Source organism: Rhincodon typus, chromosome 29 (assembly GCF_021869965.1).
Source record: "Rhincodon typus isolate 14 chromosome 29, sRhiTyp1.1, whole genome shotgun sequence".
In the NCBI taxonomy this organism is placed as follows: domain Eukaryota; kingdom Metazoa; phylum Chordata; class Chondrichthyes; order Orectolobiformes; family Rhincodontidae; genus Rhincodon; species Rhincodon typus.
In genome coordinates, this window is record NC_063360.1 from 5,068,948 (window position 1) to 5,085,328 (window position 16,381).

General features: G+C 40.7%; 1 protein-coding gene across 3 annotated transcripts in view; it reads left to right on the forward strand.

Annotated features, from left to right (window-relative positions):
* LOC109912844 (zinc finger and BTB domain-containing protein 7A) overlaps nucleotides 1-16,381 on the forward strand; it is a 96,617-nt gene that overhangs the window by 68,250 nt on the left and 11,986 nt on the right. For all 3 annotated transcript variants that reach the window (XM_048614075.1, XM_048614076.1, XM_048614077.1), the window contains exon 2: nucleotides 4,734-5,885. In XM_048614075.1, coding sequence (XP_048470032.1) covers nucleotides 4,734-5,885 — 1,152 coding nt within the window. The remainder of the gene's footprint in view (nucleotides 1-4,733; nucleotides 5,886-16,381) is intronic.

The following is a 16,381-nucleotide window of genomic DNA, read 5'->3' on the forward strand; positions in this document are numbered from 1 at the left end:
CCTGTCTGTCTCTCTCTCCTGTCTGTCTCTCTCTCTCTCTCTCTCTCCTGTCTGTCTCTCTCTCCTGTCTGTCTCTCTCTCTCTCTCTCTCTCTCTCTCTCTCTCTCTCTCTCCTGTCTGTGTCTCTCTCCTGTCTGTGTATCTCTCTCTCTCTCTCTCTCTCCACAACTGTTCCCCCATAGCATTCGGCTTGGTGTAGATTTTGCTCTGTTGACATTGCCAGCAATTTGAGATGCTGTAGTTAGAAATGCCATACAAGTACAATGTTTTGTTGATTTTATCTAACTAACTCATATATGTGCCAAAGTTCTGTTTAGTTAATGCAGTTTATTAAAAATACTGAGGTGTAGGGCAAGTTGCTTAATGAGCTGTGTCAGTGCTGGATGCTTGAAGGACACTGGAGTTTGAATCCCAGTCATTGACTAAGATTCACACTGAAGCTCTCTGAAGAGATAGCTCAGAAGAGCCTTAGCAGTAGCAGAGTCCATTATCAAATAGTTCCAATATTTCAAATCATGAAACAGCGATTAATGGAAAAATCCTAGGCAGGAATGAAGTCAGGAATTCGCTGGGAGATGGTGTTTTCCGGGTTTTACTAAGAGTGCTGCAGGGTTCTGCTGCGGTTGTGCTTATAAACTTGTCATAAAAAGACTGTAGAATCATTAAAGCACAAAAGGGGATTGTTTTCCATTATCTGTGAGGGCAATTCAGTAAGTCTGATTCCTGTTCCCTGTTCCCATTTCCCTGACCCTAAGTTCTTTTTCTTTTTTAATAATTATCTAATTTCCTTTTAAAAGCTATGATTGACTTTCCCTCCACCAGCCTCAGGAAGTACACACCAGATCCTAATCACAGGCTGCATGGAAATGATTTCTCTTCTCTCGCCTTTGATTCTTTGACATTCACCTTCAATCTGTGTCCTCTAGTTCATCAAACCACTAGAAACAGTTTCCGACCCCTGTGATTACAAGTATGTCTATTAAATCTCCTTTCAGTCCTTTATTTCCCTGAGGAGAGCAAGCCCAACATTTTCCAAACTGATTTGATAACCAGAGCTCCTCATCCCTGGACCATTCTCTCAAACCTTTTCTGCACCTTCTCTCGTGCTTCCATATCCTTCCTACAGTTGGTATCTGCAAGGAAGACTCACAACCCCATTACATATAATGATATCTCACCCAGGGTACGAGGGAGATGCAATGGATTAACTAGCTTTTCTTTTAAAAAGAGGAAATGCAGCTCTTTTGAAGAAAATTGCTTGACTGAAGGAGACTTTGTGTTCTGCAACTTGTTAGTGAATGGAACAGATCATCAGGTGATTGATTTTTAGACAGAAGGAACCGTGTGGGAGGAGGAGGAATCATTCAGCAATGCAAGTATGTTCTGTCATTGGAGCTGATCCTTCAGGACTCAAACTGGTGTGCTCTTTTTAAACTAACTTCTCAATTGAGGATATTGGCTATGTTTCTTTCATGCCAATGACCTTAATATCTCTCATAATAAATTGGATATGGTATTCTGAAACTAATCATCTCATCTCTCTGAAAAATTGATCTCATCCTAAACAATGTGACTGGCATCCTAATTATCATCTTGTCTCATTCACCAATCATCCCTGGGCTTCCCGACTGACGCTGGTTCCTGGTCCAGCAATGCCTTAATATGAAGGTTTTAGTTCTTTTTTGCAAAGCCTTCCCTGGTCTTGGCCCTCCCTAGCTCTGTAGCTTTCAGGTTTTCAAGCTTCCAAGATTCTCACACTTCCCTTAATACCATCATTCCATCATGCAGCTCAGCTTGAAACTCAAATTCTCTTCTGAAAATTCTCATCTTTTTACTCTCTCTGCTCCTCTAAAGACATTCTTTTAAAATCTCTCAAGTTGGCCAAACTCTCTCGATCACGTAATGTTGTTCAGTCTCAAATTTGGTTCAATAACTCTAATGATGTACCTTGGGACATTTTGTTATGTGAAGGGCACTATATAAGTGTCAGATATTGTTGCATAGCATTTGACAGGAAGAGTTTCTAGCAGAAAACATTTGACACCAGTGTGAAAATGGCCAGTAATTCAGTCATGGATGTGTATAGTTTCGAAAGGACTGGTATAGACCAGGCAAAGACCACCCAATCCATTACTGTGCAATGTATCAGTTGGTACGATGTAATGTTAAATCATGGAGGTTTAAGGGAAAGCAGAACTGGAGGGGATTGTTAACTAATTTCAGTGGGAAGAAACTGCTCAACCCCCGAAAGCAATTAAGGAAACTTCAGGAAATCTGCTCGTAAGCAATCTCTAGGCATATTCTCAGAATGGGTTATGGTACAGAAGGAGGCCATTCAGCCCCCTGTGCCTGTGTCAGTTGTCTGAGCATTTTGGCTTGGTGCCAATCTTCTATCTTTTTGCTGTAACCCCTGCACATTCTGGGTAACCATGTAATATCCTCTGAAATGAATGCTTTAATGAAGCCTGTCTCTACCACCTGTTCATGGTGTAAACTGCTGACCTGAACCACCCCTAACTGATCAATCCATATCCAGTATTTCCCAATACCATGATAAGCATAGGCCAGTCTTTGAATGGAGAAAATAGTGCAAATGTGAAAGTGAGTGATTTGTTCATCAGCTGACTGAAAAGAAATAACAGCTGGTTTTGTTGAATGTTTGCACTTCCTGTCCCTAAATCTTACGCTGATTGTTGAAATGCACACAGGTGGAGTGTAGGAAGAAAGAGGAAAGACAATAGAGATTAAAATAATGGAATTTTAAAAGGTGGGATGAAAAAGTAGAGATACTTAACGATGATGTACGCTATTTTTTAAGGTCAAAGGATAAATTGAGAAGCATGGTTTCAAAATGCAGGAAATCAGCTTTATTAATGGAGGTATAGTGTATAGAAGGAAGTTATGCAAAATCTTTAGAAAATAGTGGTAAGGATTCAGATGCATCTTGTGTGCCATCCTCTTTAAGAAAGATATTGAGGCCTTGGAGAAACCGGAGGAGAGATTTTCTTGAGTAGAACCACAAATGAAGGACAAGACCAGCGAATCTGTGGGAATTCTCCTTGAGAGATTCTGAGGAGATCAAAGCATTTTGATACAGTAAATGAGGTCAAAAACGGTTCCAGTAGCAGAAAGGTTTCCTACCAGGGGATGTGGATTCAAGGTAATCGGTAAAAGAAGCAGAAGCAAGATGACAAAGGAGTTATTGTGATCCAGAATGCGCACTCTGAAAGGTTGATGAATGAAAATTCAACATAGTAATAATTGCAGGAGAGCAGCAAGGAGTGGGAGTCTTTAGATACCTCTAGCAAAGAACCAATACAAGCACAATGAGCCAAATGGCCTCCGTCAGCATCAAATCTTTCTATAACTTTACCTGTCAGTACAGATCATGTTCCATCAATTTCAAACAAAAATATTTGTTTGTTTTGACATCAGAGGCGACTGATTGAGATGCTTAAAGCTCTTCATGTTATGTCTTGAGGAGAAGCAATGGGTAGCACTTCAACTGTTTGGTCTAGTTAAAGGTTGTGCAGTAACAGGTATAAAGCAAAATCAGAGTTAATCCACAGTCTTCAAAACAACTGGCTGCAACACAGGATCTTCTGCTGGAAAAGGTCATTTGTTCAACACTGATCTTACAGCCATTGTAGTCTAAATCTGTGTAGCTGATGTTTATTAATAGATGAAAAGCAGTTTTAAGTTGTTTTGAGAAGAGAACAGATAAATATTTTCTATTCACTGCAGGATGACACTGGAACAAATGAGGCAGGTTAAAGATAATTTAAAGTGTTGAATTCCTGAAGTAATGTGCAACTTTAAGTTGTGCGTTCATTGTTTTTTGAAGTGTCTTACCTTGGTGCTGGTAGTTTCCCTGTCAAAGGGGACTGTTCTAAAACCATTCATTCCCCAGTTTTGTGTAAGGTGTCAACTGTGAACCTGTAAAGTTATTTTAAAAAGTACTAGTTTGGAAGGACTTAAAGCAACATTGTGTATATGAAATGCATTTGCAATCCTAACTTTTTTAAACCAAGCTCCTACCCTAATACACACAATCCTGTGTAAATGATTTCTTTTTAATTTTGAGAAATTTCTGTACACATATTCGTGTTGACATCGCACAATCAAGCACCAAGTTAGTGTTGAAAATTCTCAACCTGCTGTTTCATCTTGCTCTATTTTCTGCAAGAAAATTCTGCTGCATTGCATTATAGGACTACACTTTACACAGTACAGCAATGGATCAGAAAACAGCAGTCCATCCTCTAATGCAGAACATTGTGAGTATGTAATGTCCAACAGCACATTATTGCAGTTCTGAGGGAGTGCTGCAACACCAGAGAGGCTGGCTTTAGTATGAAAGGTTGAACCAAGGCCTGCCCAATCTGGATATACAAGATCACATGATAGTATTCGAAGAAAAACAGGCAAATGGTGTTCCTGGTATCCTGACCAATATTTATGCCTCCAACAAAATGGCAAAAGAAATGTCTGATCAGCATCATGTTGTTTGTGAGAGTTTGCTGGGTGCATATTGTTTGCCGTTTTTGTGATTACATTTGAAAAATAGTTGATAAGCTGGCTATTAAGAACTTTGGAACTGAGAGGTGTGAAATTTGTTGTATAAATGCAAGATCTTTTTTTTATGAGCCATTCTGCTAGTTACAGTAGAGTTTTATAAATGCGACCACAATTATGCCACTAAATGTTTTCTCTTTTTTTTGTTTCTCTTGCAGACTTTTGTCCATGAAAATGGCCAATGGAGTAGATGGCCCTATAGGTATCCCATTCCCTGATCACAGCAGTGACATTCTTAGTAGTCTTAATGAGCAGAGGAACTATGGTTATCTCTGTGATGTTATCATCATAGTGGACGGACAGGAATTTCGGACCCACCGATCTGTCCTCGCAGCCTGCAGTCAGTACTTCAAAAAGCTCTTCACATTGGGGGCCATTGTGGACCAACAGAATGTTTACGAAATAGACTTTGTCACGGCAGAAGCTCTCTCGGCACTGTTGGAGTTTGCGTACACGGCAACCCTGACTATAAGCACTTCAAATGTAAATGAGATTTTAAATGCAGCGAGGCTGCTGGAAATCCAATGTGTGAGCAACGTCTGCCATGATCTCCTTGTATCAAATGCCCTGGCCAGCAAGGAGATAGATTATGTAGATCAAATTGATCAGAGAAACCTCCTGAGAGCAAAAGAATATCTAGAGTACTTCCAAAGCCCTCCAGCCAATGGCCACATGGACAGCCAATGGCCAAGTCTTGAACTGAAAGACCTTTCAAGAGCGCACTTTAAAAATGGAGTTAGTGAAGACCTGGCACAGAAGGCACGAGAGGTCTATCCAGAAATGCCCACAAATGACCAGCCAACCCAAACCATGGACAAATCCATGCTGTGGATCAAGAAGGAGGACATCACTGGGCCTTCGTTTTCACCCTCGCAGAATGGAGACTATCCTGACGTCAATCTCCATGAAGAAGAAGGTTTTCTAGAACACCAAGAGCTGGCTATGCACCCAAACTTTACCCCAGCTGAAGAGATGAAACTGGAGCTAAACAAGGAAGAAGTCGATTCCATTTCATCCAGAGCCTTCCTAGAACAGATCATAAACTCAGTTGACGAGTCCTATGACAAGAACTTGGTAAAAGAAGAGAGTGATCTTGATTCATACTTGAATTTCTTCACCCCTTCCTTTGAGGGTGAAGGCTACTCTTCCTGGTCCAAAAAAAGTGAGAAAAAAGTGAGGGCAAAGGCATTCCAGAAGTGTCCAATCTGCGAGAAGGTGATTCAGGGAGCAGGAAAACTGCCACGTCACATCAGGACTCACACGGGCGAAAAACCGTACGAGTGTAACATCTGCAATGTCCGCTTCACAAGGTAGCTCAATGTTTTATTTTGTATATTTGGCTTATTAACTCAATGTTGTATTCTTTTCCCTGTGGGGCTTATGATAATTCCAAGAAACCATTTATTGTTTTTTTGTCTTTTTTTTTTGTTCCAATTTTCCATCTCCCTAAGCTAGTTATCAATTGTGGAACTTCTGTTGGCTGAGATTGCTTGTGCCTGCACCGTAGAAATAGGTGTAGGCCATTCAGCCCCTCCATTCCGCCCTGCCATTCATGGTTGAACAGTTGAATGCTTTTTATGCACCCCATCATCATAACCCTGTTAACCATTGGTAATCAGAACTCTATCAATTTCTCACTTCAACATACTCAAAGATGGAATTTCCCAGCTCTAAATGGTAGAGAATTCAAAGGTGCACAACCCTCTGAGTAAAATGATTCTTCCTCATCTTGGTCCTAAATGGCTTCTCTTTTATTTTTAAATTGTGCCCCTTGGTTTCAGACTCCCCAGCCAGGAGAACTATCTTACTTGTATCTACTATCTATCCCTTGAAGAATTTTGTAGGTTTCATTGAGATTATCTCTCATTCTTTCAAGCTGTAGAGAATACAGGACCCCATTTGCATCTCAGATAAATAGTACAGTGGGTTAGTTCACTGACTGTTAAGATTGATACCAGAACTCTGATACCAGCCCAGGACTGGGGATCCACTCGGTTTATTATGTTTCAGTTGCTGCCTCTAGTTAACTGAAGGAATTATTTGAAATGGCCCACGGTATCTATTTGCAGAGCTACACTAACAATCTGCGTTACACATTTTGGTCATTAATTTAAATACAATCACAGCATTCTCAACCCCAGCCAAAATTAATATTTTAGATATCTATGGAATAAAATGCTGGTCTCATTAATTATAATCATGAAACTGACAGGTTTTTTAAATATAAGTACCCATCTGGTTCACGAATGACCTTCGGGGAACAAAATCAGCCATCTTTATCTCTTCTCTGGTTGATTCTCAACCACCCTCTGAAAAAAGTCAAGTAAGCTATTCGGTCATTTCAAGCTGCTGCAGAGAAATAAAATGTCATTCAAAAATTTAGCAAGCTAATATGCAAATATGGAGAGCACAAAGAAGGGAATAACTTTGTAACAGCGATTCAAAGGTCACCTGATGTCAACATGTTGGGTTGTTAGAAGAATCTATCCTGACTGCTGATTGGACTGCATAATTTCACTGATGGCAAAGTTTAGGTTTTGCAACACAGACTTCTAACATACCAGTCCTGGACTGGATGGACCATAGGATGGTTACAACCTAGTCAGAGGCCATTCGCCCATCATGTCTTTGGCCCTATCAGGGAGCAATTTGGTTAGTACTACTGCCCTCTATCTTTTCCTTGTAGCTTTGCGAATTCTTTCTTCAAATGTTGATCCAATTCCTTATTAAATGCACTGACTAACCCATAGAAGATCTTGTTGTGCATGGCGATCAGAAGGCTGATGTGGATCACAGCACTGATATCCAGTTCCGGAAATCACTACCATGCAAGCACCTTAGAGGTCTGAGCAGAAGAAAAGAAATTAGAGGGAATGCTGATCTTAGCCACTCACAGCTTGATTCTTTTTTCCTCTGTGTCTCCACTGCACCCTCTCAAACATCCTCACATCCCTCCTATAGTGTGGTCCCTGAACTGAATGCAATAGGCCAGCTAAGGCATCATCAGGGCTTTGTAGAAATTACGGTCACAAAGGATGTCATTAGCAACTTTGATAAAAAGCTGCATAAACAGGGGCAGAAATCTGATTGTAGGGATTCATATATGAAGTTCTGGAACAAAGAGATAACATGTTCAAGAGCTTTAGATGGAAAAGAAAGATTGGAAATAAGGTAGTAGTCTACAATGTTAGTGGAGTCCAGGACTGGTTAGTTGAGGAGGGCAATTCAGAATACCAGAGGAGATAACCTGACCAAGATTTAAAACAAAAACTGAAAGCATAGATGTCAAAAACCTTTGCATCATCCACATCCCTCTACCCCACCTTTTTAAAAAATGTTTCTCCAGTTCTCTTTTGGCCCTCTTCAGTTATGAAGAAAGGCACAAGGAGTTAGTTGGAATATAAACATTGCCACTGAAAGGAAAAAAGGGACTACTGGAGCAATGCTTGAAGTTTCCTTTCAGAATCCAGACATTTAGATGCAATAATATGGAAATATTCTGTGTTGAATCAGAGATCAGTAGAAGGATCAATTGGATTTATTTATATTACAACAGCTGCTGCCACTGTAAGATCAGCGTAGAAGTTGTACCACAATGCAACCCAGAAACCTTTAGGGAATAGCATCCGCAGCAGAGTGAGTTATTGTTCCAGCACAGCTGTCTCAAGTGTGATGTGAACACTTTATTTTTAAAGTACTTGAAGAAACACAAGAACCTGACAATTGCCCAAACCAACACGGATACCTATGTGACCAGTTCAGATAGATTTTATTTCAACAGAACTCTCATTCTGTACAAGAGTCTCCTATCTCCCCTCGTGTTGTCCCCAGTTAATCTTGTCCATAAGAACCATAGCTTCTTGCCCTCCCCCACTCGCTCTCTTTCATTCTCTCTCTCTCTCTCTCTCTCTCTCTCTCTTCCACCCCTTTTTGAGCTTCTACTCTATCATGTCCATAATTTTACCTGACTTTGCCCCAGCTATTACTCATCCCGTATGCAGGTCCCTTTCATTTATCACCCCTGTTCTCATGACTTACACTATCTCCCATCAAACAATGCTTTGATTTTAAAATTCCTGTTTTTCTTTAAAAATCTCTCCAGGGTTGACCCAGTTTCCTTTCTGTGTAATCTCTTCCCTCCCATAACCCTGAAATATACATATTCTCATCTAATTCTGGCCTGAGCATCTGTGATCCTAATTTTGCCACCATTGACAGCCATACCATCAGCTGTCTAAACTGTGCAGTTCCCTCACTAAACCTCTCCAAATTTGACACACACTGGAGAAACTCAGCAGATCATGCAGCATCTGTGGAGACAGATTTAATGTTATGAATCTGGTATAACTCTTCTCCAGTCTTCTGTATGTTTCATATTTCCAGCATGTACAGTATTTTGCCTTTACTCTCCAAATCTTTACCTCTCCTTCCTTAAGAGATATTCCTTAAACCCACTTTTAAACAAGCTTTTGGCTGTTTGGCCTATCATTGTCTCATGTCATCCTTGGTTTTGAATTACTGTGGGACATTTTCTTACGGTAAAGGTACGATCTAAATGTAGACCAATGTTGAGATTTAAAAGAAGGCTTCATCAATCAAGGTCCAGCTTCTGCCAAAGAAAGCAAAACGATCTATTGATTGAGTCTAATCACTGACTGTGTCCATATTCCAGCTGTATTAATGCAAAATCTCGAAGGATGGGTGAGAGGAAGCTGGAGAATGAGGACAGAAGGAAAGAGTAGAAATTAGAAAACAGAAAGTTGAAAAGCTACTTCTAATAGTTGTTTTCTTGAAGTCTTTGGCCTGAAAATAGGGTTAGGGTTATGCATTGTTACAGATTCAGTTCCATCGTGCCAGACAATAGTTGCAAGACAGATTAAACCTTTGATCTCTGGTGGCCCTGCTGGGATCAAACTCCATCGGACCTCAGATCCCCACTCACGTCACAGCACAGCAATATCTTCCATCTAAATACTTTGAGCACAGCCTCATTTCCTAGAGCTTTCACTGGATTTTGTTTTTACTACATTCTATTTTTTAATTAAATTGCAATCCATCTATTTCATTTTACTCGTTCAAACGAGGCCAAGGTTCTTCTGTATTTCATAGTGGTTGAGAATCTTTTTGAAGGAATATATCTTTTCCCCCATTTCCTTTCTTCAACTCGGGAGACAATCTGTGGAACCTGTTTGCCATTCTTGATCAGCCTATTCCATCTCATTTTCAAATGTGGCTTCTAACTGGATAAGTTGCAAGTGGTTGGAGCGTGAACAGTGATGTTTCACAGGGTTCTGATTTGGGACCATTTCTGTTCACTGTGTACGTTCATGATTTCAATATTAGCTTAGAGGAAGTGACATTCAGAAAAATTACAGACAGTACCAAAATGGGAAAGCATAATCCAATCACATAAAGGACTTGAGATACAAGAACTGGTTGATGCTGGTGATAAAGAGAATAAACTCCAACCTGAACAGGTTGGCAGAAGAATCTCTTTTCATGTTGCAATATTCACGTATAGCCACTGGCTCAAGTGAGTTGCTTTTTTGCATCTGAGTCAGGAAATCATGTCAAGCCTCACTGTCGACACTTGTTTGAAATTCAGGCTGTGATCTTAGTGATAGAGTGCTGCACTGTTGAAAATGCCATCTTTCAGCTACAACATTACATTCATGGCCCCATCAGTCCTCTCGGATGGAATAGAAATCCATCACCATATTCAAAGAAGATTGGGGAATTCTTCCTAAGTTCTGGCCCTCATCACTCTAATGGATTATCTGATTTTTATCTAATTACCGTACACATTTCCTATATTATGTTAGTTACTAAGTTTTAAAAGTCCTCAATCGTCCACAGTGACATGAGCCATTATAAAAATGCAAGATTTTTTCTTTCATCAGTTCTCTGTAACATGAAGATGAGATTCTGAAGAATTTCTTTGTAGTCTTTTTGACCTGGACTGGAGCCTCTGTAGATTGAATCAATTTTGCTTCAAAATTGAACTGGATAGTCATCTTTCTGTCCATTCTGATGGCTTCATCAAATATGCTTGTATAAGAGAAGTCATAAAGACAAGGGTTCAAGAATGCAGTCTGTCTTTTCATTGCAAAACTATTTTCCCTTGAGCAATGCTACCATTTGCCTAGGATTATTGGCATATAACTTTTGCAGTCATTTGCAGGAAGTGGGTGTTGCTGTCAAGGCCAACATTTATTCCCTATGCCTAATTACCCTTGAGAAGGTGTTGCAATTCAGTGTGGTGAAGGTACATCCACGTTGTCTCTTGGCAAGGGATTCCAACATTTTGACCTGATGACAAATTAGAGCAATATCTTACCGAATCTCTCCAGGGTAACGTGTGCTTAGAAGTGAACATGGTGGGATTCAGTGCACTTCTGCCCTTGTTCGTCTAGGTAGTAGATGTCATGTCATGTGTTTAGAAGGCACTATTGGTAGAGATTTGGTGAGATGCATCATAAAGGTGCTACACATTGCTGCTACAGTGTACCAGTGGTGGAGGGAGTGAGTGTTTTAAGGTGGTGGATGGGTTGCCAAACAAATGGGTCAGTTTGTCCCAGATGACACTGGGTTTCTTAAATGTTGATGAACACAACATGTACAACCAGTAGAAAATATCACATTTCTGTGCCTTGTTAGGAAATGTTTTGGGAGTTGGGAGGTAAATGACCTATCACTGAATACCCAGCCCCTTATCTGGTCCTGTAGCCACAGCTTGTGTGTCCTTGATCCAATTAATGTTCTGTTCATCAGTGACCCCCAGATGTTAATGATGGGAAATTCTTTGGTAATGCCAGTGTCAAGAAGAGATGGTTGGACCAATTCTCTTGGTGGATATGATAATTGTCTGCCACATTGTAATGTGAATTTTACTTCCACTTAACCATACAAGTCTGAATATTACCCAGGTCTTGTTGTATGCAGGCATGGTCTGCCTAATTTTCCATGGAATTGTGAATGAAATTGAACGTTATACAATCATCATCATTTACAATAGAGGGAAGATTGTTGATGTAGCTGAAGATGATTGGTCCTAGAACGTAACCCTGAGGAAATCCTGCAGTCATGTCTCAGGGCTGAAATGATTGTGCTTCAACAAACATGATCACCTAGGTGTCCTGGTGAAAGCTGAAATGAGATCAGGAGCAGAGTAGTCTTAGGGGAACCAAAACTGAGCATTGGTAAATCTGTCCTTATAGCTCTTTGTGATTCAGTAACAATTTTTTGTTTTATAATATTCCTGTGAAGTGCCTTGGATATTTTACTACATGAATGACTACTTATAAATTCAACATAATGCCACTTGAAAACACTTACTGATGGATTGTCCAATCACTTGGATGGTTTTGTCCTGGATAGTGTCAAGTGTCAAGTTTCAATTGTTGTTGGCTACAGGACTTTAACCATCAGCAAAGTGTCTGGAGTCAGCTGATGGTGTTGTATTTTGCCAGATTGGATTTATCCAGCTTTTTGAGATCAGAGTATATCTGAACGCATTTCTACATTGTTGGTTTGGTGCCGTTGCTGTAGCTTGACTGGAACAGCTTGGTTTGTAGTGCAGGTAGTTCTGGAGTATGGGTATTCAGTCCTATAGTCGCTATCTTTTTAGGCCCAAGCCTGTGAAAGAAACTCATCTGTTTCTTGGTATCACATGGAGTGAATCAAATTGGTGAAGGACTGACATGTGTCTGACTGTATGCACATTTCCTATATTACGTTAGTTACTAAACATTAAAAATCCTCAATTGGGGCCTTTGGGAGTAAGTTGAGATGAATCATCTGTTTGGTTCTTTCTGGCTGAAGGTGATTGTGACAGTTTCAATCTTGTCCTTTCCATTGATGTTTACTCATTCCTAAATTATTCAGGGCAGTCAAATTCAGAAAACAGATGCTAAAAATCCTTGAATTACAACCTTTGAAGGTTTTGTTTTACCGAATCCATGTTGCACTTATTGTCTTAAATTTCTTAAATTTGTCTTGGCACATATACATGGTACCGGTTTGTTTGGAAGTTGTATAGAGTCTGGGTAGTAAAGCAGTCGAAAGCCAAATTATCAGTCTGTTGAGTATTATCAAATCCCATACCACTCCTCCAATCTGATTTCTCTTGTTTGTTCAGAAGTAGGGACGTTACCACTATGTCAGAAAAGCTCTGGTTCCTCAGGATAGTGTTCTACACCAAAATATGTTCAACATCCTCATCAATGAGTTTACTTCCACTGCTGTCTCTCAGCACCACTGGCAACTGTCTGTGTGGAGTTTCCACATTCTCCCTGTGTCTGCATGGGTTTCCTCTGGGTGCTTCAGTTTCCTCCCACAGTCCAAAGATGTGCGGATTAGGTGGATTGGCCATGCTAAATTGCCCATAGTGTCCAGGGATGTGTAAGTTAGGTGGATTAGCCATGGGAAATAGAGTTGTAGGGATAGGGTGTGTGTGTGCGCGCGTGCGGGGTGGGAGGTGAGTCTGGGTGGGATGCTTTTCAGAGAGGTGGTGTGGACTTGTTGGGCTAAATGGCCTGTTTCCACACTGTAGGGATTCTATGAGGTCAGAAATGAAGATGTTTGCTGATGATTGCACATTGCTTGGTAATTTGTCACTCTCCAGATACAGAAACTATTAGAAACAGCCAGACCTGGACAGTATTTGGGCTTGGGCTCAAAAGTGGCAAGTAACACTCATGCCACATAAATTCCAGGCAATGATCATCATTTTCAATAAGAGAAAATCAAACCACCTACCTTTTTAACATTTAGTAGCGTTTGCTATTGTTGAATTACCCACTGCAAACAATCTGGGGCTTACCATCAACCAGAAACTGAATTGGACCAACCATAACAATATTGACTACAAGGGTAGGTTGTTTTCTTAAAATTCAAAAGTTGCCTGTGATTCCACAGAGCCTTTCTACCATCTACAAAGCACAAGTCAGAAGTGTGATGGAATACACCTCCAACAACACTTGAAACTTGACACTATCCAGGACAAAACCACCCAACTGACTTGACAATCCATCTACCACCTTCAATATTCTCCTCTTCCATCAGCAATGCACAAAATTCAGTGCCCAAGTCACCAAAGATCCTTTGACAGGTCCTTCTAAACTTGCCAATTTTATCACCAAGAAGGACCAAGGGAACAAATGCATGGGAACACCACCAAAAGCAAGTTACCCTCCAAGCCACCCACCATCCTCCCAATTATATTTGCCATTCCTTTGTTGTTGCTGGGTCAAAGTTCTTGAACACCCTTCTTAACAACAGCGTGTACGTACACCTGATGGACTACAGCAGTTCACACAAACTTATTACAGATCACTGCAACCAACTCTGGCCATTTTGGAGAGGCAATGTCTATCCATTAGTGCACTCTGCTCACATAGTAAGTGAGGCACAAGCTGCACTTGCATAGTAAAGATTAATAGTCAACAAAGAGCGAGTGGAAATCTAAGCAATCTGTACTGATGAGCACTGCATTTTCAAAGGAGTTTCTGTTGAAAGATGCAGCAATAGGAAAATTGATCTGAAAACATTTGCACATTAATATTTCTCAGTAACAAGCTTACATTTCTAGTTATCCTATCATTACTGCAACATAGTTGAACAATACAATAGCTTGTTCCTGTCTCCACCCACATTATACTCTAATAGGCGCGTTGTAGGGTGTATCCTCAGTTGTATGCTGGTAAACACAGCACTATGTTGCTGAACCGGTCATATGTTATCATATTACAATTCTTACTCCTACATCATATGCTCTGTAGTGTTGATCCACCAACGTCAGAAAACTTAATATATTTTCTGCATCAAGTTTTGAATTTTCTGGATTCCACGTTGTCCCTTTTCTTGTTTTGAAAATCAAAAATGCTCCTGACTCATTTCTTTAAAACACCTGAATCACAAGTATGTTTTAAAAAAACCTCTGAAACCACATCATTTTAATGTTGAGCATCTTTTGGAGCAATGCTGTCTTTGGGGTGGCACGGTGTCAAGATGGCTCAGTGGTTAGCACTGCTGCCTCACAGCACTAGGGACATGGGTTCAATTCCATCCTCTGTGTACAGTTTGCACGTTCTCCCTGTGTCTGCATGGGTTTCCTCCCATAGACCAAAGATGTGCAGGTTCGGTGTCTTGGCCATGCTGAGTTGCCCATAGTCTCCGGGGATGTGCAGGCTAGGTGGATTAGCCATGGGAAATGCAGGGTTACAGGGATTGGGTAGGGGGGTGACTCTGGGTGGGATGGTCTTTAGAGAGTTGGTGTGGACTTGTTGGTCTGAATGGCCTGTTTCCACACTGTAGGGATTCTATGGAAGTTTTCCCCCCTTAGAGCCATTTAGAAGTACTGAGTGTCCCTATGTTTCTCCACCCGAGTGCACACATTGGTATTTTTAGCAACAAAGTTATCCTGTACTACATAATATTGAAATGTGCAGGAAACCCATCAGTGAGACGTAATACGACACCTCGACAAATAAATGGAAACCGAAATCTTCACAGGGAGACCAAGAGCCCTAAATGCATTTGTGCTTTAGTTGGTGATCGTAACTTGCTTGATATTAAAAGGATTTTGGAAAGTCTGTTTTTGTTATCACGTTATTGTCCCTTGCAGGGAATCTTATGGTGACATTCCCAAAAACAGCTGGTGTTCACCACAAAATGTGAATAGTAAGTTATTTTGAAATCTGTTAAAAGCCTGCTGAAACTTTGCAGCATAACTCCAAGGATTAGGGTTTGTAGAGCCTAGTTGAGAGGGGGCCAACATGCAAGTTATCACACTTACAATGCCATTGCAAATGGAGGTCTTCACTCCCTACACTCCCTATATAAATAGCCTGGGGTTCCAGGTGTCTGTTCTGTGTGGACCTACCCTCCAATCCCATCCTACAGCCAAAGTTCTTACTGCATAACTGCCAATATGCTCACACATATACTTTTCCCATCTCGGAATACACCCATACTGCTTTGAATGTAAAATTGTTATCCGTTTAAAGTATTTGTGAAGTCTCGAATTCCATTTTTGACAGGCCCATTACTTCCTAGAATTTCCAGTGTATAATCTTGATTACAGATTTCAAGGAGGCCATTTGGCCTACCTGGACTGTGCCATCTCTCCACAAGATCTATGCAGCGAGTTCAACTCCCTGGCCTTCAACTTACAGCCTTGGAAAATGTTTGTCTTCAGTTGCTTTTTGAAAGTTCCCTTGTGAAAGCCACAGTTTTTAAAAAATTCATTCACGGGATGAGGGTGTTGCTGGCTAGGCCAGCATTTATTGCCCATCCCTAACTGCCCAGAGGGTAGTTGTGAGTCAACCACATTGCTGTGGGTTTGGAGTCACATGTAGGCCAGACCAGGTAATGATGGCAATTTCCTTCCCTAAAGGACATTAGTGAACCTGATGGTGTTTTTTTTTCCAACAATCAGCAACAGATTCATGGTCATCATTAGACACTTAATTCCAGATATTTATTGATTTCAAATTCCACCATCTGCCACTGTGCGATTTGAACCCAGGTCCCCAGGACATTACCTGGGTCTCTGGATTAACAGTCTAGCAACAATACCACTAGACTATTGCCTCCCCAGTGCACCCTGATCACTCATTGTATTAAACAAAATGGGATTTTGCTTGTGTTGTCTTTGACTCTTTGCCAATCAGTATAAGTGTCTTCTGCTTAGAGGTTTTTTTCTGTCTTCCCTGTCAGTTCAATAATGATGTTGAACACCTCTCTCCATTCTCTCAACCTTCCCTTCTCTGAGGAGAATAACCTCAGCTTCTGCAATCTATCCTCT